Source organism: Haliotis asinina, chromosome 9 (assembly GCF_037392515.1).
Source record: "Haliotis asinina isolate JCU_RB_2024 chromosome 9, JCU_Hal_asi_v2, whole genome shotgun sequence".
In the NCBI taxonomy this organism is placed as follows: Eukaryota; Metazoa; Mollusca; class Gastropoda; order Lepetellida; family Haliotidae; genus Haliotis; species Haliotis asinina.
This window is the reverse complement of record NC_090288.1, coordinates 47,038,302-47,063,663: the sequence shown is the minus strand read 5'-3', so window position 1 is coordinate 47,063,663 and position 25,362 is coordinate 47,038,302. Positions and strand designations below refer to the sequence as shown.

The window sequence follows — 25,362 nt, the reverse complement described above, 5'->3', positions numbered from 1 at the left end:
CTGTGGAGAGTGCAAGTTATACAATTGTAATATCGTCACACTAACGCCACAGGAACACTGAAGACATAATCAGCAAACGCAAAAGCATTGCTTTGAAACAGCATAATTTGTTACAAATGAAGTTGGTTGAACATAAAGCGTAATTTCGTCGGTGTTACCTTACATGTGTGGACGGCTTTTCGACAGAATTTCGTGTTGCTCTCGCCTTCCGGAAATGATGGTACTATTTGAAAATATGTATGCCTACATCTAAATTGCTTGATGTTATTTGAAACATGTTATGTATTTGACAAACATGTTGTTTTACACTATGTACAGCGTGTCCAGACGGTTACTATGGAGACTGCATCACCAAGTGTGGAAACTGCCTTGACGCTGCCCTTTGTAACAAGTCTTCAGGTACCTGTCCTGGTGGTTGTGAACCAGGGTGGCGAACAGATAGTTGTCTTCAACGTGAGTACATGTTCTTTGTTCTGTTTGCAATTGTGTTGTTATAGTCCCAAATTATTTATTTTATGTCAGCTGGAGTTCATGGACATATTAACCACTGGACTTATTAAGCACTAAGAAATCTTCCTCGTGTGCATTTTGAAATCGTATAAACCCTTTATTACAACATTTAATGTCTAAAGTTTGCTTGAATGACTTAAGAAAAAAGGTGTCTACCACTCTCTCAATCAACTAGTCCAGTACACTTGCTTGAACCTCAAATGTTTGAAACACAGACACTAAACGCTTAAGATGCTGGACCAATGATACACAGTTGACCCTCCTGGTCATTCAATATTGAGGAAAGTTATCCGAAGTTGCTACACTTTGACCAGCGGTTCAGGTTTCCGACCAACTGACAGCCCTTCAGTGGACTGCAGTGCTAGCACGTGGTTGTTGATATCCACAAGGGGTTGTTTAGTGTACATCTGACACTTCATGAGGGTACAAAGATGCATGCTGCTAACAACAGAATATTGTCCTTTCTCTTAATACTGGACGTAATATATTTGTGTATAGCGGGAACATGAAGTTAGAGACGGATTGGGGATTAGAATCGAACATTTCTATCAGATTCGGGATTTGAATTTGAATGAATTTAATCCCGAATCTGAATATTGTTCCCAGATTCGGGATTCGGATCCCGAAACTGAATATTTTGTTCAGATTCGGGATTCAAATACCGAAATCCGAATATGAAGAAAAGTCAAACTTGAGGCTGAAATATGGCAAAATGTTGTTGAATATTGTCATGCGTCCGGCGGCAGGGCCCCTGCATGGATCCTCTTCTTCCTTTCCTTCAGCATTCTTACAATAATTGTCCATTCATTATTTCTGTTTGTCATAACTTCTTTCAAGTCACGGATGGAGCCAAAATTGCGTATGGTTGAGAGGATGTGTTCTATAGTTTCTGGGTCTTGATTAGCATAATGGACACATATCACTGTCTGTCCGATGAAGTTTGATCAGATGGCTTTGACAAGGATAGTGGCCAGGTTTGATTCTGGATATGAGACCTTGATCTTCCCTGGAGAGAGATTTTTAGCGCAGTGGATTTGGGTGGTCTTGTAACTTGTAGTATGGACGACCTTTCACTTCTTTTGCCAAGTTATTCTTCCACGGGTGTTTGGTGCTGTGGTTAGGTTTATTTTTAGGGAGGAAAGCGTGGGTATGTGCTTGTTGACTGGACCATTCATTGATGCAGTTTTGGCTATTTCATCTGCTATTTCGTTTCCTTGAATGCCTATATGGTTGGGGATCCACTGAAGAGTGATGCTGTCCTGTATATCAGACATGAGGTCAGTAATTGCCTTGGTTTGATGATAATACTCTGATGGAGTGTAAGAGGACAGGGCTTGAAGTGATGATCTGTAGTCTGACAGGATGACATATTTTATTCTAGGTGAATCGTTTCTCGATTGAACAAACTGGATCTCGTGTAGTGCTCTTTCAACTGCAGAATGTTCAGCAGAGAGTATGGAGCCTACCTACCTACCTACCTACCTACCTACCTACCTACCTACCTACCTACCTACCTACCTACCTACCTACCTACAAATGCTGAATCTAGAAAAGAAAAATCCGGAATGTGAACAGAACTTCAAATTCAGGATTTGAATCCAGAATCTGAAAAAATATTCCAATCCCCAATCCCCAATCCCCAATCCGTTCCTAACTTCATGTTGCTTTATTTAGTATAGTAATGTCACTAGAGAAAACTGCTGCCAACAACCACATCAAGAGAAACGCTTTGTTATCGATGAAACAGACATAATATCACTACGTACGATACCATAACGTTGTGGGATTCCAGTAATCAAATACTGTACATTTAGCTTACAGGTATTGACTATCAAACGTGATCTTTATACTTGCAATTATTTCATTTGTATTTCCCATAGAGTCTGCCGCTGGAATGTATGGGAGTAATTGTACATCAGATTGTGGAGGTAAGGATTTCAAGCCCTGTGGTATATAGGGTGGTGAGACGATGCAATAGAATTATACCAAATGGAATGGGTCAACTACAGATGACTATACAAAATAAAAACAGACTATATCTTGCCAAAAACTGACGTCAGATCACAATGCTAGGGACCATGGGGACTTAAGTACTCTTGCTTCCTGCACGGATCCTAACTGGATATATACCATCCCTTCAACCGTTAGCAATCTACGTCACTAATCTAAACTACCAATCATTAAAATGCACGTATCTACAAAAGATATTAATCAGAATTTATCGATGAAATCAAATCAGTTTCGCTTAAAACAACAATAATTAAATGAGAATAACAGAAGAAAATAGCTCCTTAATTGTTTTCACACTGAAATATTTACCCCTATGATGGAGAATTCAGCACAGTCAAGCCGGATATGCTTGACCGTGACTCTCTCATCACAAGCAATACAAAATGGAGGATCTTCACCCTTTAACAAGTATTTGTGAGTATAACGAGTACGATCAATTGACATCGTAGCATGAGGACCTTGGGACTGAAAACCCAAGAAGGTATAGCCAATGTAAAAAGGTTTTATTGCATCTGACCCGTGAAGGTCCCGGGGTAGAATAGGCCTTCAGCAACTCATGTTTATCATAAAAGGCGACTATTCTTGTCTAAGACTCGACTGACGGGATCGGGTGGTCAGGCTAGCTCACTTGGGTGACACATGTCATCGGTTCCATATTGTGCAGATCGATGCACGTGTTGTTGGTCACTGGATTGTCTGGTCCAGACTTGATTATTTAGAGACCGTACCGCCGCCATATAGCTGGAATATTGCTGAGTGCAGCGTAAAACTAAACTCACTCACTTCATTGCATGTGATTTATTTATACCTGCTTGGGTGTTCCACTTCTTCTGCATCAGATCCTGTTACCAGAAATGCCAACATTGCTAGGTAACCAGCATACGACGATGTCGTATTGGCCAGTAGCAATATCGCTATATCGTTCAATAATTTCGATTAAGAGTGGATGTTTACATCTTAGGTTAACAGCCTGAACTCAAGAAAGAGAGTCTGAATAGACTACATATTGTTTATGTTTATGTGTCTTTGTATGTATATAAGAGCCGTTAATATGGAGTTCTGCTGTAAACACTGAGGTGTTACCAGGTATTCGAAAAGATATTATCCTGGATCCAGTGGTCATCCTTAGACCCATCTGTAAATAATATTTTGTAGTTACTATTCTTACTTTTAACTAGATTATACTCTTGGTTATAATGTAAGTCAATAGTTTCGGATTTATTTAAACGTAGTCAATGTTAGGTCAAATTCTGGCCTCACCAACTGCCAAGGAGAAAAATAAAGAAGACCGGTAGGAGTTATATGAACCGATATATAACTCAATGCCAGCAGCAGTAATGAATGGTTTAATTCTGAGCCCAAGTGGGGGAACAAGAGATACAAATCCTCATAGAGAGAATTAAAGACTGCAGGATTAGTGTTGCTAAAATATAGTTTGGTAATATATTGTAAAGATAGTTTTGATCGCACCAGTGATCGATATGAGTGAAGGAGGGTAGTTTGATCCCCTCCCCACTTAGAATTGGAAATGACTTTCAACAAGTCCAGCGCCTTCATGCATCTACTTTTAAGAAATTTCATGTGCGGAAGAAAAGTTAAATGGAAACCGAAAATCAGACTCAATAATTTGGCCGCCTTGACAACTCTGATGGGAGTACCATTCAACAACAGTTCTGGATCTTTACGTGTTTTTTATAAGCCATACGTGTAAACAATTGATTTTGATTTAGAAAATGTAATGCCGTGTTCAAGACACCAAATATTTATTTTGTATAACCACAGTTGCAGTTGTTATGGGGATTAGATTTATGTTATATAAAGGACATATCTAGTTTGATGAAATGAAAACCGGAATTTGTGATTTGTGTTTTGCAAACTGCATTCACAGTTGTGTATTTCTCTGATCCCAACAGAGGAGTGTTCCACCTGGGGAATCCCAGTGGCGGCTGTCCTTGGTGTGTTGCTGATCTGCACTGTGACTGGGGCAACCATATACATCAGACGGTAGTGTATTTTGCCTCACTCGTGTTAATACACTATATGAATGAGCTCCGGGTTTTACTGAACATTTCCTTTGAACATCAAAAACGTCTTTGTCTGTTCATCCTGTAGAGAAACGTTTGATTGGCGATAAGATAAATACATTACTAGAATTTATCAGTTCACAGTTAATTTCTTGAGTTCTGATTCTAACTTCCACCACCGGGCTCCTACGTCTATGTTTTGGCAGATGTTAAGCGTGCAGACATTTTGAATCGTTGACCCCACCTCTACCCCAACCCATTCCCACTCCAAAAAGAGGAAATACTAAAACTGCTACTTGCTGTCTCTTAGATTTGTTTTAGCTGTGATGTGGCTTCTTTTTACGTCAGATTACTGAACCAACTGGAGAGCTTGAAGACAAAGATGAGAGAGGAACACTATGTGACACTTGAGGAGACGACAAAGACAACAGCCACAGAAAGTACATATGAACATATCGAGAATGCACCGCCCTACTACAATGCAGTCGATCATCCTCGGGATGAAAGCTGATGACAGACCAAACTTCCAGCAAAAGAAAATTCATACGCACATACTGAAATGCAACACATCATATTACAATATGGTCGACCATCTTCAGGATGGAACCCGTGAAGGTCCCGGGGTAGAATAGGCCTTCAGCAACCCATGCTTGCCATGAAAGGCGACTATGCTTGTCGTAAGAGGTGACTAACGAGATCGGGTGGTCAGGCTCGCTGACTTGGTTAGCACATGTGAGTGGTTCCCTGTTGCGCAGATCGATGCTCATGTTGTTGATCACTGGATTGTCTGGTCAAGACTTGATTATTTACAGACCGCCGCCATATAACTGGAATATTGCTGAGTGTGGCGTAAAACTAAACTCACTCACTCACTCAGGATGGAATTTAGGGTTCAATGCCAGATTGTAGAAATGCATGCATCTAAGTCAAAATAAGAATCACCATAAAGTGACACATTATTGCGGACGTTTAGTGAGTGAAAGAAAAAAAGCATTTGACATTATTATTACCTTGTCAGATATTAATTATGAATCAATCTTTATAAAATTAATGTAGCTTTAAGCATATGGAAGAAAACTTTCTTTAGCACAGCGAGACTGACGTTTCGGTGTACGTTCTAACACCGCCTTCAATCACTCAGTCTACACAGAAACGTCGCTCTCAAAGTATTATTGAAGTCATTCATGCATGTATTCGTATCGGTCTATACTGCTCCAGCTTTTAAATAGCTTGCAAAGAAGTCATGTAATCGGGTCCACAGGGAATTGTAGCCTTCAGACAGAACCCTATTGGGTTCGAAATAACAGTAGAATGCTGACTTTGTGTGTCTTTTTGTGGTTTATAAGTATGAAAGATCATCAGATGTGTGCAAATTACAAAAGAATGGTCCCATCTGCAGTTAAGAAAAACTTTGTTGAGACTGTTCATTCTATACTCGTTTTAATGCCAGGGTTTTGTCAACCATGGAAATGTTAGATATAACTATACTGAGTCTAAAAAGAAACTTCACATCCTTTCTTAAGGGCACTATAAAAGACATGAGATGGTAAAATGATTAAATTGTTAGAGATCCTTGTGATGTACTCAATACACTGACAGTGCCACAGTCAGTTCCATTAGGCTACACCGCCGTTCCAAAACATGCGTATACAGAATGTCAAGTCACGAGAATAAGAATTCGAAGTTTCTCACTTCAATATTGCGGATGGCCGCCCCACGCGTTCACCACTGCCAAACATCGTCTCCTCATCGACTGCCTGATGCTTGACACGTGGTTGGGGATTCTGCGCCATTGCGCAGGCAGCATGCACCAAGTTCCTGCAAATTCTGAGGCTGGTTCCTAGGAACACGAAGCCTTCTCCCAAGTGCATCCCAAACGTGCTCTATTGGATTAAAGCCAGGGGCCTCTGTGACGTTGATTCCAGCGTATTGAATCAACGCTGTCACCACTGCGGTATTATCATGCTGGAACTCTAGACCTGAGCAATGAGTCGCCACGAAAGGAACGAGTTCAGTGGTGAGCACCTGGCCTCGGAAAGCAGCAGCTGCGAGGTTTCCACGGATGACCAGACGTCCCGACACCATGCAACTTCCGCCCCAAAAATCTGTCGACTTCCTGTACAAAAAAACATTGGGCATATCGTTCACGACGTCGTCTCCAGACACTATATACCTGCTGTCCGCGAATCTGAGGGTAAATATGGATTCATCGTTAAAGATTCGTGTTTAAACTCGATTCCAGTCTCCCTGGGTGCATCGGAGGTGACGTTGATGAAACGGCGTCAATATTGGCTCACGATATAAACGTCGACAATGGAGACTGGCAGTCCGCAACCGAGTTCGAATGGTCTGTAAGGACAGTCGACCTCTAAACATCTCAGCCCTGTTCATGTAGCCGGCAGAAATCTATCGCGTAGATGAGGTTGGACGATTTGACGGTCTTCTGCTCGTGACGTCAACATAGGCGACCCGACCTCAGGCGATCAGAAGTGGTGCCAGTTTCTTGTAGACGACCTCGCAAGTCATACACAGTACGACGGCTGCATCCCATCAGTCAATAACTGATCTTCCCGCTTGCAACATGCCAACGGCACGTTAACGTTGCACATTTGACAATCCTGGCATTTAAAGTACCGTTAGAACTGTGGTTTAAAGGTGTTTTTTTTCAATTCTTGAGGCCAGTGCAAACACGTGCAAGTGAAGAAAACTTCATGTCGTCGACTGCACGTGCAAAACCTGATTTGACACTAACGTCATTTGCACGACGAATGGATGGGTTTGAGTGGGTTTTGCTGACATTTTCATAGAGTCGAAAGATAATGTTCCCATTTGGGATACATAGATGTATCATCTGAGAAACATTATTCATCATTTTCAAAAGTTACAGTGTGTTAAGTTTCTTTTTTGACTTAGTATATTTTGAATTAAAATTCCATCAAAACGATTCAGCAAATAATTGAACAGTTTGATGTGATAGACAGAATTCATTTGTATACCTGTAGAAACGTCGTGGTCGGTTTCCACTTTACCTACACTCAAATGTTAGGGCCATGAAATACTGGTCACGGCGTCTTGATCTACCCTCATACCGACCCCGAAAAACGCTATAATTACGATGTTTCTTTATGATTAAAATGGAAATTATTTTTTTTAAGTGAAACTGGGTTGCTGGGGTTAGAGAATTACTTTTCTGTAGTGGTTAGAAGATGTCACAAATATTCCTCTGAATAGGTCTACATACCGTCGCTCATTTTACTTCGTTTGACTTTCATTTAACAGAATGCTTTGTATTTGTACTATTGTTATGGACACTGGCCATAATGGTGATTGACAGTGGTTGCAGATTTACCTTTTGTACTCGTAATGAACTCCTAATAAGCTGAATAAAGACCTGAACAAGTCACCTTCCTTTCCACACTTTCTGAATAATCACATGGTCATTGCATCTAGTGTGTTGAAGGTGATCATCTGGCCCATGATACAGGGCATTATGACCATGGAACTGGAGCCACTGGTATAAGAAAGGTCATCAGGGGCGTTTTAACTAGTTTGGAAATATATCCTGGTGCGTTATGGCTGGGGTAGTCTTACACAGAACGCGGATGCGCGTGTGTGTGTGTGTGTGTGTGCGTGTGCGCGTGCGCGTATGTGCGTGTGCACGCGTGCGCGTTTGAGTCTGCGAGTGTGTGTACAGCGGATCTTCCTGTGACCATCGTGCTAAAACATCTCATATTAAGCAAGCTCTGCAAGCAACTAGTACGTGAACGCATAATAACGTCAGCATGCGTATATAGCTACTTGTGTGACGAGGTCAGTCACACGGTGTGACATAGACGCTCCTCATATTGGCGATATGGCTTGAATACTGTTGATGTGACAGTCTATTTTAACTTATGCACTGTCGGTGATACGTAATTCTTAATAAACACAAACAAGGAACGGAACCTGCATCACGTTTTAAAGCATAGCTTAATCTTAAATGGACAGGTGCTCCAGGATGTTGTGCATTATATTTTTATAACTGGATCACTTTTTCATAGACACAGCCTAGCCACAACATGGAATGTTTATTACACGATCGTATCGTTATAGGAAGGATTATGTCACTTATAAGCACAATTCTCTTACGTCTTCATTCTGTTTTCATAGTCGATAGAAATTATATCAATAGCTTGAGAATTAGAATTTGATAATTTGATATTTAAGTAAACAAAGAGTAAATAATGGGTACCATTCACTGCTGTGTGAACAGAGGCAATTCGTGAACACTTGCCAAAGGGGAGACCACATGTGCTTCATTACTGACAAAGTAACAACGAATTCATTCGAGGTGGCAACACCGAAAGAATATTGATGAACGTTTCATTTAATTTCATTCGGTATAAACACCGTTTTGTCGAAGACAAAGGGGCTTAGGTGTATATTTCCAGTTATCGAAGGTTCGACTCATCCTTGAAATGATGACTAGAGACGGAACATGCAGAGACTCAGCTGTTACTTCGAGACAGCCGATACAGGAGTGTTTGCATACGCTTTTCATATCAAACATTGCAACCTTGTGTGGTATTGTTAGCAAACCTTAAGCTTGAAAAGAGCTTTCCACGATATCGTGTTTTACTGGCATGATATTGGCGGATTCAATAGAAAGCTTGTTTACTTAAGAAGCCAGTTTCAAGAGATGTAGATAAACTCTCCATACCAGCATGTAAATAGTACTGTTAGTGTTGTTAGTGGTCATTTGTTCATATTGAGGTATTGATACCGTGCTCTCAATTAACATCTAGTCAGGTAATATCGACAGGGCAATGCGTTTGCCTACATCACATGTTAACAGAGGAGGTGAGACAAAGACTGAGGTATCCAGTATCTGTTCATCATACACCCAAGCCTATAAGACTTTACAATTTCAGTTGTAAAAAGCTGTTCCATCTTTAACGCACACAAGACAGCCAGTTGTATTAATCACGTGACTTCACCTGTCATATGTGTTATTTTCTTCCTGGTTGCTGTGCACTGAGATCGTGTTGGATGCAGGGTGAACGTGTGCGCTGTGAGTAATTTCATCACCGAACTAAGTGAAATCCATTGAAGATATTCTGATTAACGATATCTCAATAGTTATCCATGGCGCACTAAATGTTTCTGAGAGGCATTAGTCTCAGCTTTAGGTTCATATTGCCTGATGATAAACGTGTTTGTATCATTGTTAACTGTACATCTAGTCCCATATAATCACATCGTTGATCACAGCGTATTATTGACAATATAGGATCATGTTTCAAACCTTGTCACCGCTGTCTGTGAACTCAAACCTGAAGTTTTCCTTGAAACTATGACACGCAAATGTAAACAGGATCTGTAGTGTATGACTGAACACAGCCCACTGAATATGCACAGCAGAGACTGTGTCCTTGTTGTAAGCCTTGTATAGAGCACTGTGTGTGCTTTTAAACTGCAGTTCCATAGGAATGAAATACTTACCTTTACAGAGACCATTCACCTTTGAGCTCCCTGGGATTCATGTATACGAAATCCTTGAGCTGTCACCTTTGTAGCATATGCTATATTTTTCAGTTTGTTTTTTAAGACATTTTTTCGTCATTTTGATGAATTCCTCGTTGCTTTAATACATCTATTTAAAAAGTATGAAGATAAATTTGAAGCTACGAGTATGTATGTATGTATGTATGTATGTATGTATGTATGTATGTATGTATGTATGTATGTATGTATGTATGTATGTATGTATGTATGTATGTATGTATGTATGTATGTATGTATGTATGTATGTATTGTTAGGAGTGTGTATTATCTGCATATTTTGTTAGTAATTAAGTAATAATTATTATTGGGTCTCAACGTTTTGAATAATAATTATGATGGGTCACATTTCGTATAATACATGGTCAGCATTTTTTAAGATTTTGGTAGCAGGCTGACTGGAAATGTGCCCTTGGTTCGTTGTTGTTACTCACGGGAGACTGCTAGAGATTTCTACAGTGTTGGCGATGGTCGTATGTGCCCATGTATGTGCCTTTTGCTATTTACAGAGACTTGGCATTTTTATTTTTTGTGTTTTCTAAAAACACAATAAGTAACTGTCGGATGATTTGTCTTTTCAAATATGTGGGGGCCGGGGGTATATGTCATCTTCTGATGACTCTTGTTTGTTTTGTTTAACTGTTGTATCGAGTCTGGACCGTGCATTCATGTAACTGACGTCACGAGTATCGAACTATGCAACCATTATCATCTATCCTGATCACCCGATCCAGTTAGTCACGTATTACGACAAGCATGTGTTGCTAAAAATCCAGTTCCAGCCGTTATCGTATGTGCTTTGTACGGAAACGTAGTAGGGCCATGGTGATATTACTTTCGGTATCACTATTACCTACGTAGGACATATTATCTCCTAAGAAATATTATCTCCTTCGTAGGACTTGGTGTCTCCTACATATTACTTAATATATTGTGAAATATGGTCATTACGTTGAGAAATATTTGGTTATGGACTTTAAATAGAAGAAATGCAAGTCAGAGAATATACATGACACTGATGCAGTGCCACTATGTAGTGTTATTGTGTATAGCTCTCAGCGACAGTCATTTCTCAGTGTAAACAATGTACAATCATTGAACTTTTGTAGTTCAAACATACCTTGAAATTTTTATCGGATAAGTTATGTATGGTTGTTGTTTATTACTGCAACTGCTACTATTAACTGTCTTCTCTCTGGAAATCATAATACCATGTCTGAGCCATTGAACTCAAAGTCTGTAGAATTTTAATCATGTAAACTATGTAAATTACATCTGATAATGTTTACCATTGGTTTGCAGGTGAAATACGTTTATACATCTCTTCAGATAGATCACATCAGACTCTCTCCTATCAATCCTTCTGCCACTTTTCGGCTTTTGTATTTCAGACCTGCCTGTGCATTTCCAATCAGGCAAATTACATCTGACCGTTCATACTAAATGTATAAGCCTATTGGCATGCTATTAACTTATAGCCATAATTGCCTTCCTTGAATTTTATATTTGAAATGATCAGATTAACTATATGTATGTGACTGTATAACTGCAACAGACAAATGACATATATGAACTTATACAGATTTATACAGTATTGGTCCATTGCCACAGCTACCACCCTCTTTAAACAGCATCTTTAAACAGCATCCCTTGAACATTATTTTAAAGAAATCTTGGTCAATCTCCACGAACTGTGTTATGAAGCTTGTACAATGTGGTAATGATTGCGTATATCCATGTGAATGTGCCTGTTATGCTTGAATAAAACAAAATGCAATGATGGAGTTTGGGTACTCACGCAGACAGACGAATAGACAGACAGACAGACAGACAGACAGACAGACAGGCAGACAGACAGACAGACAGACAGACAGACAGACAGACAGACAGGGCTATGCCTGAGACTGAAAATCACCTTGGCCCTATTACGCTTCCGTAGCTTTGGAATATAGAATATGAATATTTCGAATTGGACTCTACGACTAAGAGAATTCTTCGATATTTGTTGCGAAAGACTGAATAGCTGAAGCTTTACAGTTCAGATAGGTCTGTTTTTTTAATCAAGATTATGAACGTTTCCTGTTTATTTTTCACTTAGGTATACGGCATGGCTTGGTTCTGGATAGGACTGTTTGTGGCCTGTCTCCGTGTAGCTCTCACCGGTAAGGACTTTATTCACGGAATGTGAAAGTGTAAATGTTACAAATATTTGTTAGTCGGTAGTAATAAGTAATAATGACTTTTAGTCGAGTTAAGGTGTCTTTTATTTTAAACAGATGCCGAGTGTCACTGTGACACTGAGACTGCCTGTGCCGTGTTCCCCTCAACTCCCTGTAGCCAGGTGGGTGATCCAGACAGATGTCAGGAAGGATGGTTTGGTCCAAACTGTCAGACACGTGAGTATGATTTAGATTGTCAGTGTAATGTTAACAGGTGGGCGATATTTGTGACACTGAATGTGTATGTATATTTCAGAAAACATCGCACTGAGGAGATCGTGTAATCAGAGTAGCACATTGGGGAATAATTTAGCCCGGCATGGAGCCGGAGTTGGTGTAGACGGCATTGTCACCACAGATGCCGCGAACAAGCCATGTGCTCATACAGCAGAGCAGTCAAATCCCACCTGGACTGTGAACCTGAACACTTCAGTCCCAGAGAAGATAGAACACATCAGACTCTATATTCATGAAATGCGTGAGTACACATGTTTGAAGAAGATATTAAACGGTGACAAAGTCCGAAAAGTCTCTTTTGAACATCGTAGGATTGACAATGTCGCCTTTCAAATGACAGCTTTTACTTGTACAGCTAAATTCGAAACGTATTAACGAAATAAGATATTATGAGTCAGAATATTTATTATTGTATCGGATTCTGTGAGAGACTGTTGACATTTTACATAAGAATGGTTACTTTAAACAGCTAAATACCTTTCAATAGTCGTATGTTGTATTCATGTTATGTTGCATCGAACAAAATATAGCCTCATCAGTTTGAACGAGAGTATTTTATGAATACCAGACATCCTCATACACCGTAAAAATCTAACATTTCACTTCAGTCAGCGCATTTTTTCAGTCACCAAATGCAACGACGTTCAACATGTGCTGTTTGTGCTTTTACTGCAATGGTTGTTTCCCCCTGTTAAAGATGTCACCAATTTCTTGCAGTGATCAGTGTAGAAAAGGAGTGAGTGAGTCGCATCGGCTCTATCAAATATTTACAATTATATTTTGATAATCATATAGGTAAATTATAAAAACCTGTCATCAAGGGATAGTATACTGTTCAAAATAAGTAGGGGATATTGAAATATGATTTTGAATAACATCGTGGAAAATGGTGACAAATATGAAGCTTCATCTTTATTGTGTGTGTTGATGTTTAAGCCCACGTACCCATTTATTTCAGCTCATGGCACCTGTGCATGTCACATGACAGTGTGTTGCACGTGGTAGGGGTGCAACTGGTGATTTTACACTTTACATTAGCATGCATTTCTTGAGTAATGTGGCCCCAAGAAAGCATCCGATGACTAAACGATTGTTTGTCGTCTTTACAGCACATTATTGTCTTTGTTTACATTTTGCGACACAATGCGACGTCGGCAGCGAGGGGAACGTCTAAGGGCCGTTGGCATGTTACAGATCGGAACAAAACAGAGAATAGTCGCCCAAAGTCTAAATGTTTCCCAATCTGTCATCAGTAGATTGTGGGCCCGGTATCGTCGAACCCAAAATGTCGATGATGTTCCTCGTGAGGGAAGAGATGATTCCAGTTTTGGTTTTCAGGGGGTGGTTGGAGTCGAAATGAATGTATTGGTCTAGTGGCTTGGCTTTCTGTAGACACTGGTTTCTCTCTTGTTATCTGGGGCTCTGGTTACCCTCACCAGACGGGCCATAAACCTCTCCTCCAACAGTCCTAGTGAAGAAATAGAGCACCCCCGCCATGTTTTCAACAAGTTCAACCACTACCCACCAAAGTTAGTTGATAAAATTATCAGATCCACGCTCCACCCAACAAGAAAAGAGGCCACCAACAAACCTGAACCAGCTTCTATTCGCATCGCTTTGCCCTTCATTGGAAAAACCTCCTACCACATCAGCCGTCTCCTAAAGCAACAAGCAGGTATCGAAACCTACTTTACCAGCTCTACATCTCTGAAAGTCCTGCTCAAAGCGAATGGCAGGAACACCTCTAAACAACATCAGCTACCGAAAGGTGTCGTCTACAAAATCAACTGCGACTATGGCGAGGCATATGTAGGTGAAACCTCCCGGCCAATAAACATCAGAATCAAAGAACACTTATCATCTACAACCAAATCAGATAGGAAATCTGCTATATCCGACCACATCTTCAAATGTCCCAATCACAGCATAATTTTGGACAATGTAGAGATATTATCTAAAAACCACAAGGACTTCACCCAAAGAAAACTGGCAGAAGCAGTTCAAATCAGGAGACACAAGCCCTCAATCAACAGATATCACGGATATCTCATCCCAAATGCATACAAAGAACTGATTTGAGCTCACCAGCCAACATTACTAATTACCCTATCAGCCATGTATACTTTGTTTCAGCTACAGCCACTATTGGCTTCCTCTTATTGTCACATCATTACTACCATCCTTTGTTGTTGTCGTTGTTAATCCCCCGTCTTTGATTCATACCTACATGTTGATATTGCTTTATCCCTGTTCATGTATATAAGTCTGTCCTGTGCTGTATTACTCCACTCTTGCTTGACAACGGTATAAGGATCCATAGCGAAACGTCGCATCATATGAAATAAGGAAGTTGTTATCCTTAAAGAATCTTACCCTCTTATTACTCACCAGCTTCTAATAATGCCAATCAAACAAATTATTACTGGTCCCGACCTATTAGTAATAAAATATATTCGCCACAATTTTGGTTACTTCATTTTTTCCCGAATATCCCCTACTTATTTTGAACAGTATATAACAACTAGACTATCACAGACATATATTGTAAAACTAGTAATGAAATTTAAATCAGTTTATCCATACATGACAGGAGAATATAATAACATGTTGTAGATTGCCAACAACTGAACATGGTTCACCATACTAGGGAACAAGGCGACTAACAGTGTCTTTGCTCCCTGCTAACGATCCCTTCGGCCGTTGGCGATTGTAGGAAGAATGTGGCCTAATTTTAAAAGAACAAAAGCACTACGTTAAAAAATCGGTTTAGCTTAAGTTGAACTTTGAAAGTTTGGGGACTCACGTACCCTCACAGGAGGGCATGTACCCGTTTAAGGGTACAGCCACTAACAATCGCAGTTGCTAATTTATACGATTTATTTACGATGTATTTACAAAACATATTATTAAAATTCTTTGGTCCTGTGTTGCTTTAGAATGTTTGCCTTAGTAATGCACAGCTGTCTAAACTGCACTCGTTGGGACTGAAGGAATGATCCGGTTTAGACAAGGTGCTGGATTGTAGAGCTGATGATAAATGTACAAGCCATGGATGGGGCTGAGATTGTATTCTGGTGTTGACAACTTGCAGGATTGGATAGATGCGGGTTTGACAGCTTCCACTGTAGTTCACTTTGAATTACAAAATGAGACGTTTGTAAGTAATCCAATAATGGATTACTGGACTCTTGGACTTTAGTCCTGCCCACCCCCAACGAAGCACATGACACATGCGGTCTCACCCTAGGCAAGTGAGTTTGTTCAAAATTGCCTGTGTTCACCCAGTAGAAAATGGGTACCCGGTGGAATATGTCATGTAACTATAACCTTCTAGCGCCTAACAGGCAGCTTGGGTTATCCGGGGTAATAATAATATGCTTGCTTTGACTGTTAGCGCTATGAGCATTCACCTCGTGAGTTTCGCGCAATATAAAATTTAATGTACATATTTTTATATGATTATTGTTATAAATCTCAGGCCTCTTAAGGTCCATTACAGAATGTATTTTTTGTAAACTGAACGTGTAAATAAGGAACCTTGGATTGTCTGCTATATAGCTGTGTTCATGGATTGGGGTGGCAAATGCCCGGACCTACATCACTTAAACAGTTTATGTAAAAGTCCCTAGGCCTTATACATTACTCTGGTTAAATAGAGTTCACACATTTCAGATCATCCCTTTTTATGAACGTTCTGCCATAATAGCCTTCTAATCTTACCGATACTAATTCTAAAAGTACGTGTGCAGGCTTTATGCTCTGACGAAATACTTAGGCAATCGTAAATCGACGTTCGGCATATCGGCACGGTTGACATATTATACATAACATAGTGTGCACCGTTATTGAACTTTAAGTAGTGAATAAACATTTAATACATTTGGTTTACTCTGGGCTCGACGTTAACCTCCTTGTGTTTTGACTACCTCATTTTACATTCCTGTCAGATGTGATATATATTCATGAGTGTTTACACCAGCCTCTCAGTATTTGACTGCGTAAACAGTGGTGTGATTTTTTACAATGTAAATTATCACTATATCTATTTAAAAGAAATAGAATTATGTTTTTAAATAGATAAAAGTTATTTTACAATAAATGGTAATATAAACTGGCAACAGCGATTATTTTTATTCCTAGTATATATGTTCTTTTAATTCGTGGCTAGAATATCTAAAGTTACTAAGGGCTGAGGGGATGTTGTACATCCAGCTATGTCGACATGGTCACTAGTTTGGTCACTTACCTTTCGGTTGTTGGCGATCTACAGCTTGTTTTATATTGTCCGATTAAGATGTTTTAAGTTTCATTACTTCCTTCGTTTACAGGTTATTTTACTTTACTTATGATTATTAAAATGTTTTGAGATAGTCGCGATATGCCTGAGATACAACAGCTGCTGATGTGACATTTGACTGACAGCCTCTTCATCCATTAACACGCGCGAACGCAAACATTCCCTGAGTCATTATTCCGTGCACTTCCTCCATGACTGGCATCAATGATCAAGCAATTCTCCTAATGGATATCCTGCATCAATGTTTTTCGAACTTAATTTTGCTAAATGAGTATATCTATTCAAACATGGTGAAGTAAACGAAACTCACAAATAAAAACACATCATATCTATAAAAAAACAAGATACCATTTACTTTCACTGTGACAAACAACGGCTTTATTATAACACTCTGTTCATACAGAAATGAGTAAAAGGTGTTCATACAATCAGCCAGCCATTTCCGAGGTAGACTGTTTTGAAGAATATCAATAATTAAATTATTGAATAATATCAATAGAGAAATACATGGCAGGCTCAAAAACATTTTTTAAACGATCTGTTGGGTGTGATTTTAGTGAGTGCATGTGTGTGTATGCATGTGAGTGGGTATGTGTGTGAGTGAGTGAGTGTTTGTTTATGTGTTGCTGGAGAAAATGATATAACTGTTATCATTTGAAATGTATTTAGTTTCGAGGAAAAGTGCACGATAGGAAAAATTATTACTGTAATGGATGAATAACACCACCTAGATTTCATTTAACCTTTGAAATCTTGTCATGAAAAAAAACATAGGAAAGAAGAGCTAATATTTGTTCCTACTCGCCTTTTGTCTTAGTGTCCAGTCAGTGTCCGACAACCAGCTAAATTATGAAATAAGATTTGACCTGAATACGCTACTCTATATAGTGTTCCATATCCAAGCTTAGACAACAGAATTTGCGTTAATAGTCTTTCCTTTCAGGTCATCTATAACCATTTAACATTTAACAGACACAGCACAATTATTACTTATGCTATTTTAAATTCATTTTGCAACAGTTCAGGAGAGACGTAACGGCATGGAGATACTTGTGGGCAACCAGATATGCTACAACTGGTCATCAACCGAACATCCTCCTGCTATAGCTAACGTCACCTGTCGCCAACCACTGACGGGAACCACTGTCAGTATACGGATACCTGGACAACAGAAATTCCTTACTTTGTGTGAAGTGCAGATATTTGGTATGTCATGGAAGTGTCATGCTGTGATGGGGATGAAGGCTAAACAATTCAGTATGAGGAACAGATACATCTTTATTAACTACGAGGTCGAACATATCGGGGTTCATATTTTCTATACGACGCTCTAGGGCAAAATGTCACTTTGTCTTGGCAACGTGACGTCATGAACAATGCCATGACGTCACGGTTCTTCTGTGACGTTGCGTTCTACATGAGGCGACGGCAGGTAGCCAACTCAGGTTTGAAAGTAGTTTTGGGTTTATTTTCCTCAATTTAACGACTTCGGTAATAAACAGAATATTATTTTCGTGCCCTGTGTGCCTAAATATCGGTACATCCCTCGCTCTCGCTCGGGAAATGGTAACAATGTCACTCGTGTCGTAAACTCAGGATGACATGGACACTCATATACATGATATCCTCTATAAACGGCGACCTGTATTTCTGTATGAAAGTAGATAGTATCACCATTTCCATTCCATTTCCATTGTTGTCGCAGTGAAGAAGACAAAACCTCATAAAATCAAAACCTGAAATAAATGTAATTATATGTGGGATTAATGTTGCGTGGTATTGTACAACTTCTCGTACGTCATATTTAGAGAAAAGGTTCGAATTACTGCTCAATGTCTCTTGAGTACTAGAGCTTGGACTTTGCTGCAATTTCTAATATGGTAAATGTTACATATGGTCAGTTTCATTAACGCATTGGAAAAATCCAAATCAAAATGCATCTGTGATATTTAGTTTGCAGTAACGGATGGTTTTCTGAAGAATGTGACAAACAGTGCCGGTGCCTTAACAGTACTGATGCGTGTGACAAGATCACCGGTCACTGCTCTAGTGGATGTTTCCCAGGATACAATGGCTACAACTGTCAAACAGGTACAGTAGGAGAAACCAAAATCTCAGTTTCTCATTTTTCTAAGTATGTGTTTTCCATTTTGTAATGGTATGTCAGACGATGTCAGTGCATGTCCCCAAGGTCATATCAAGCTGTTTACAAAGAGGAAGGTAGAATTTACACTGAAATTTGAAGCTGAGGACACAGTCTGCTAAGTAAAATATATGCAAATGCAATAGGCACCATCCTAATTAATTGGCAAAGTAGGTGGTATGTGTCAAGTAATATATTTTGTCTGTTTGACACAATGGACAGTATTTTCACTATAGAACATATGCAACGCGTGTCACACTTATCCAGATTAATGCAGGCACATAATTGTGATATACCAAAGTGTATATTTGCACCAAATAGAATTCATGCATTTGTAAAACTTTGGGACATCTTATATTGTGTTGTGAAATCATATATATATATATATATATATATATATATATATATATATATATATATATATATATATATATATATATATATATATATATATATATATATATATATATATATATATATATATATATATGAAAAAACATAATTGTTGGTACATCTATGTATCCTTGCACATGAAAAAACATAAATGTTGGTAACTCAGCGTAAAATGATATGAACAGTTCTATCTGATTAGATGTCAGTACAAATCAGTATTGTTCATAACTGATTACTTATGTCTTCTTTCTGTACAGCATGTCCACATGGTACGTTTGGTAGTAACTGTGCCTCCCGGTGTGGAAACTGCCTCAATGGTGATATCTGTAACAAGGCCACAGGAGCCTGTCCTGGAGGATGTGCAGCAGGATGGGTCAGTGACGACTTGTGTAAAGAAGGTGAGTACACCGTTTGACCGGTCGGGTCCGATGGTGTCAACTCCGACTCCCAGTGTGGAAACTGCCTCAGTGAGGACATCTGTAACGAGACCAACGGAACCTGTACTGAAAGGTATGCAGCAGGATGGATGAACATTACATGAACTCGGTGGGTCTGTATGAATCAAACTGAAACGTAGAAAATCTTGTTATTACTACGATTACACTGTAAAGACTTCTAGGACAAGGCACACTGAGCCTGTACTCAAGGATGGACAGCAAGATAGATGAACAGTACATGTATGGAGGGTGGGTTTATATGACGATGCCGTAGTGATGTCAGCTATAGTATGACAAACGGAACATGTCCTGGAGGATGTGTTTCGGGAAGGATGAATGACGACTTAATATTTTGTTACAGCTAGAGTACTGCTGCTTTCTTGAGAACGTTGCGTTAGAAGCAATGTAGATATTGGCTTTAAACAAATATGACAAAAAAAAGAGAGATTTGGGACGGCAGAGTAAACGAACATGTCTACACGGTATAATTTAAGTGAGGAATGCATTCATAATACGATTAAGTCATATGCTCATTCTGTTAAAGTGTTTGTACCATGTCCACATGGCGTTTATGCCATCAGCTGTATCTTTCTATGAGGAAACAATCTTTGAATGACTTCATTAGACGTATGTGCTTACAGCATGTCCTGATGGTTTCTATGGTATTAACTGCTCCTCAAAATGTGGAAACTGTGTGGATGGTGTCAGTTGTAACAGGACAAACGGAATCTGTCCCAAAAGATGTGCAGCAGGGTGGAATACTGACGGCACGTGTGTACTACGTGAGTTAGACTGACTTACATTGCACTTCAGATACAGATATATACAAGCTAGGTTATTGAAGTTAAATTCAATCCATAACACATGTAGCTGTATTTTGTGGTCATTTCCACTAGTTGTGGTCATTGCAGCCCAACACACCATTTAGTACAGTAATGTCACTGGTGCGAACTGCTGCCAACAACCACATCAAGAGAAACGCTTTGTTATCGATGAAACAGACATAATATCACAACGTACGATGTCATAACGTTCTGGGATTCCAACAATCAAATCCTGGACACCTAGGTTACAGGTACTGACGATCAAACGTGATGTTTGTGCTTGCAATGATTTCATTTTTTCTCATAGAGTCTGCCGCTGGAACGCATGGGAGTAATTGTACATCAGATTGTGGAGGTACGGATTTCATGCCCTGTGGTATATAGAGTGGTGAGACGATGCAATAGAATTATACCAAATGGAATGGTTCGACTTAGCAACGTTTAGTTTCTTGGTAATTCGTTAGTTTGAAAAACATGCATTTGATTTAACACCTAATCTATGAGGATTAGGGAGTGAGAGAGTTAAGAGGTTTAGTCATATTGGCACTATTTCAGCCACCTCGGGTAACACTTTTGCAATAAGGTAAAGTTAAATTATAAAACCCCTCAGCTTAGGACACTAAAACAACTCGTATAATATCACAGATTTCAATCAATTTAAGTTAGTAATTAACACTACACTAACATAGATTTAACTACGGGTGACTATACAAAATAAAAACAGACAATATTATTGCCAACAACTGACGTCAGATCACAGTGCCAGGGACCATGGGGACTTAAGTACTCTTACTTCCTGCACGGATCCTAGATGGATTAATACCATCCCTTCAGCCGTTAGCAATCTAATTTACTAATCTAAACTACCAATCATTAAAATGCACGTGTCTACAGAAAATATTAATCAGAATTCATCGATGAATCCATTTTTCTTTAAACAACAATACTTAAATGAGAATTAACAGTAGTAAATAGTTCCTTAATTGTTTTCACACTGAAATATATATCCCTGGAGATATGGAGAATTCAGTCCAGTCAAGCCGGGTATGCTTGACTCTCTCGTCACAAGGAATACAAAATGGAGGATCTTCACTCTTTAACAAGTATTTGTGAGTATAACGGTCTATGTGACATCGTAGCATGAGGACCTTTTTAAATCGGGACTAAAACCCCAAGAAGGTATAACCAATATAAGAAAGGTTTTATTGCATGTAATTTATTTATACCTACTTGGGTGTTCCACTTCTTTTGCATCCGGTTACGGATATAAGATCTCATGAAATGAGATGGAGTCACTGATTTGCTGAGTGCTGCCCTTGCAGCAAGATTGGCCATTTTTTGACAAGAAATGCCAACATTGCTAGGTAACCAACAGACGACGATGTCGTATTGGCCACTAGCAATATCGTTATATAGTTCAATAATTTCGATTAAGAGTGGATGTTTACATCTTAAGGAAATAGCCTGTACTCAAGAGAATCTGAATAGAATATATATTGTTTATGTTTAGGGTGTCTTTGCATGTATATAAGAACCGTTAATATGGAGTTCTGCTGTAAACACTGAGGTGTTATCCGGTATTCGAAAAGATATTATTCTGGATGCAATGACCACCCTTAGACCCATCTGTAAATAATACTTTGTAATTACTTGTTTTATATATGTTGGAATAGTCCAAAAATCCGCCATGTTGGTTCTGACGTCATCAAACACTTGCGTGACCTCATTTCGCGGAAGTCAATGACCGTGGAAAACACTATGACATGGTCATCACAGTCATGGGTGTATTTTTAGGTCAGACGCCTAACAACCATGCAGACAGATCAACCGGTTTCATCCGGTTTCATGTCTTACCTATATAAAAAACCCTTTCATTTTGGATCATACATCAATTCAATTCCTGAATACACATCACATCTAGGTCTCTCTCTCCCTCTTGAAAATGGAAGCCCTTCACCGTGATCATATGAGGAAGAATTATTCTGGCCTCGTGCAAGCGATACAGAGAGTAGAAGAGGTGGTCGACAGACTGGTAGAATCTGGAGTGCTTACCATCTTCATGAAAGCTGAGATTACTGAGAAACCACAGACGTCTTTTGATCGGGTCAGGAAACTCCTGTCCACATTACCTAGACGAGGCATACACCCCAAGCATACACCATGTTCTGCAAAGCCTTGGAGGAATGCGGAGAGATACAGGCCATGGCATTGCTGGGACTAAAGACAGACAAGACCGAATATGAGGATGGTCGTTACCTATGTGCGGACAGTATCCCCCTCAAACCTAAAACACAGTTCCAAGTCTTGGCCTGTACAAATGAAACAGAGGCCTAGTCACACGGCACGGGCAGGATTTGTGTACTTGCTCGGAGGAGGTGCTAGGAAGTGTATTCAATGTGGCGTCATTCTCAAGAACTGGGAAGTCGATGATGATCCTTGGAGTGAACATGAAAAGTGGTCTCCAAACTGTCCGTACTTGGCCCTGGTAGGTGTCCCTCAAAAAGAGATGGCCCGCTGGGGTAGTCATCTGGATTTACATGTTTAAGAGATAGACTGGATGTATTTGTGACCTTTTGGTCAAGAGATTTCCCGTTGTACAAGTCCTTATAGTGAGGATTAAAGACACTGTTAACTGCACGATTAGTGTCGTTAAAATACAGTTTGGTAATATATTGTACAAATAGTTTCATACAGCGTTGGGTAAGAGAAGGCTCATTTACCTCAACATAGACTATGTCAGCTGGAGAAGTTCTAAAAGACCATAGACAAACTCATAGACCGTACCATGTACGATGGAGCCATAGTCAAGTTTTGATCGCACAAGTGATCGATGTAAGTGAAGGAGTCCAGCGCCTTCAGGCATTTACTTTTAAGAAATTTCATGTGCGGAAGAAAAATGAAATGGGAATCGAAAATCAGACTCAAGAATTTGGCCGCCTTGACAACTCCGATGGGAGTACCATTCAACAACAGTTCTGGATCTTTACGTGGTTTATATGTTCGGTTGAAATGTATACAAGTAGATATTGAGTTTGAAAATTTAATGCCACCAAATATGTATTTTGTTTAAACACAGCTGCAATTGTTATGGGGGATTAGATTTATATATGTTATTGTTATTATATATAAGACATGTCTTGTTTGATGAAATGAAAACCGGAATTTCAGATTAGTGCTAACCACCCCAAATGCACCTGAAACTGACATGCATGTGAATACTTTGTGTGTGATTTGTATTTTCAGTTGTAAACTGCATTCACAGTTGTGTATGTCTCTGACCCCTACAGAGGAGTGTTCCACCTGGGGAATCCCAGTGGCGGCTGTCCTTGGCGTTTTGCTGATCTGCACGGTGACTGGGGGAACACTATACATCAGACGGTAGCTATAGTGTATTTTGCCTCACTAATTTAGTTAATACACTAAATGAATGAACTCAGGTTTATGCTTACTGTTTCCTTTGAACATGAAAAACGTCTTGATCTGTTCATCCTGTAAAGAAACTTTTGATTGGTGATAAATTACTAGAATTGGGGTTGAAGTATTGTAAAATCTTTGTCCTCCTGAGAGGGTACATACGTAGATGTTAACTAAAGCGCGCAGTTAAACCAGGTAACCAGTGCAAAACTTGTAGAGGTCTTGCTTTACTACACTAATGTATGTCTGAAATAATACCGAAAATAATCATTCACTTTGTTGTCTTCACTACTACAATATTTATACTTCATCCCATAACTAGATACATTTTGAATCGTTGACCCCCACCACCACCCATCCCCACTCCAAAAAAGGAAATGCAAAAAATGCTTCTGACTGTTAACCACTGTCTCTTAAATTTGTTTTAGCTGTGATGTGGTTTCTTTTTACGTCAGATTACAGAAACAACTGGAGAGCTTGAAGACGAAGATGAGAGAGGAACACTATGTGACACTTGATGAGAAGGCAAAGACAACAGCCACAGAAAGTACATATGAACATATCAACAATGCAACGACCTACTACAATGCAGTCGATCATCTCCGTGATGAAAGTTGATGACAGGACCAAAGGTCCAGCAAAAGAAAAGATATACGCACATACTGAAATGCATGCGGTATGTGGGGCTTAGAACAATTTAATGTCTTAGAAAGGATTCATTTGTGTACCTGTAAAAAGTCTTGGTCTGTTTCTACTTTATCTATGCTCAATGTTAGGACCATGAAATACTCGTCACGACATCTTGATCTACCCTCATACCTACCCCGAAAAACGCCATGAATAGGATGTTTCTTTGTGATAATGATAATGGTTTGCTGAAAATTACTTTTCAGAAGTGGTTAGCAGATGTTAGGAGAATGCTTTGTATTTGTACTCTTGTTATGGAAACTGGCCATAATGCTGATGGACAGTGGTTGCAACCTGGGTAATTGTACTTGTAATGAACTCATAATGAGCTGAATAAAGTATTGAACAAGTCACCTTTCTTTAGACACTTTTTGAATAATCACATGGCCATTGCGTGTATTTGTTGAAGATGATCATCTGGCCCATGAAAATGGGCATTACAACCATGGAACTGAAGCCATTGTTATAAGAAAGGTCACTAGGGGTGTTATAACTAGTTTGGAAAAATATCCAGGTGCGTTATGGGCAGGGTAGTATTACAAAGAACGCGGATGTGTGTGCGCGTGCGCGTGCGCATTTGAGCGTGTGCGCGTGTGTTTGAGTCTTCCTGTCACCATCGTGCTAAA

At 39.4% G+C, this 25,362-nt stretch overlaps 2 protein-coding genes across 3 annotated transcripts in view; both read left to right on the top strand.

The window, feature by feature from the left end:
- LOC137297040 (protein draper-like) overlaps nucleotides 1-7,947 on the top strand; it is a 28,132-nt gene extending 20,185 nt beyond the window's left edge. The window contains exons 10-13 of the mRNA XM_067828992.1: nucleotides 319-453; nucleotides 2,391-2,438; nucleotides 4,434-4,524; nucleotides 4,893-7,947. Coding sequence (XP_067685093.1) covers nucleotides 319-453; nucleotides 2,391-2,438; nucleotides 4,434-4,524; nucleotides 4,893-5,055 — 437 coding nt within the window. The 3' untranslated portion in view covers nucleotides 5,056-7,947. The remainder of the gene's footprint in view (nucleotides 1-318; nucleotides 454-2,390; nucleotides 2,439-4,433; nucleotides 4,525-4,892) is intronic.
- Nucleotides 7,948-9,532: 1,585 nt separating this feature from the next.
- Nucleotides 9,533-25,087, top strand: LOC137297042 (protein draper-like). Of its 2 annotated transcripts, none has more exons than XM_067828995.1 (11): nucleotides 9,533-9,594; nucleotides 12,184-12,247; nucleotides 12,362-12,481; nucleotides 12,561-12,782; nucleotides 17,859-18,044; nucleotides 18,792-18,929; nucleotides 19,632-19,772; nucleotides 20,453-20,593; nucleotides 20,943-20,990; nucleotides 23,923-24,013; nucleotides 24,478-25,087. In XM_067828995.1, exons 2-11 carry the CDS (start codon nucleotides 12,193-12,195, stop codon nucleotides 24,665-24,667), a joined length of 1,332 nt encoding a protein of 443 aa, XP_067685096.1. In that variant the 5' UTR covers nucleotides 9,533-9,594; nucleotides 12,184-12,192; the 3' UTR covers nucleotides 24,668-25,087. The 2 variants fall into 2 exon arrangements, with proteins under 2 accessions (XP_067685096.1, XP_067685097.1); XM_067828996.1 differs by having other exon boundaries at nucleotides 9,535-9,594; nucleotides 24,505-25,087.
- The last annotated feature ends 275 nt before the right edge of the window (nucleotides 25,088-25,362 follow it).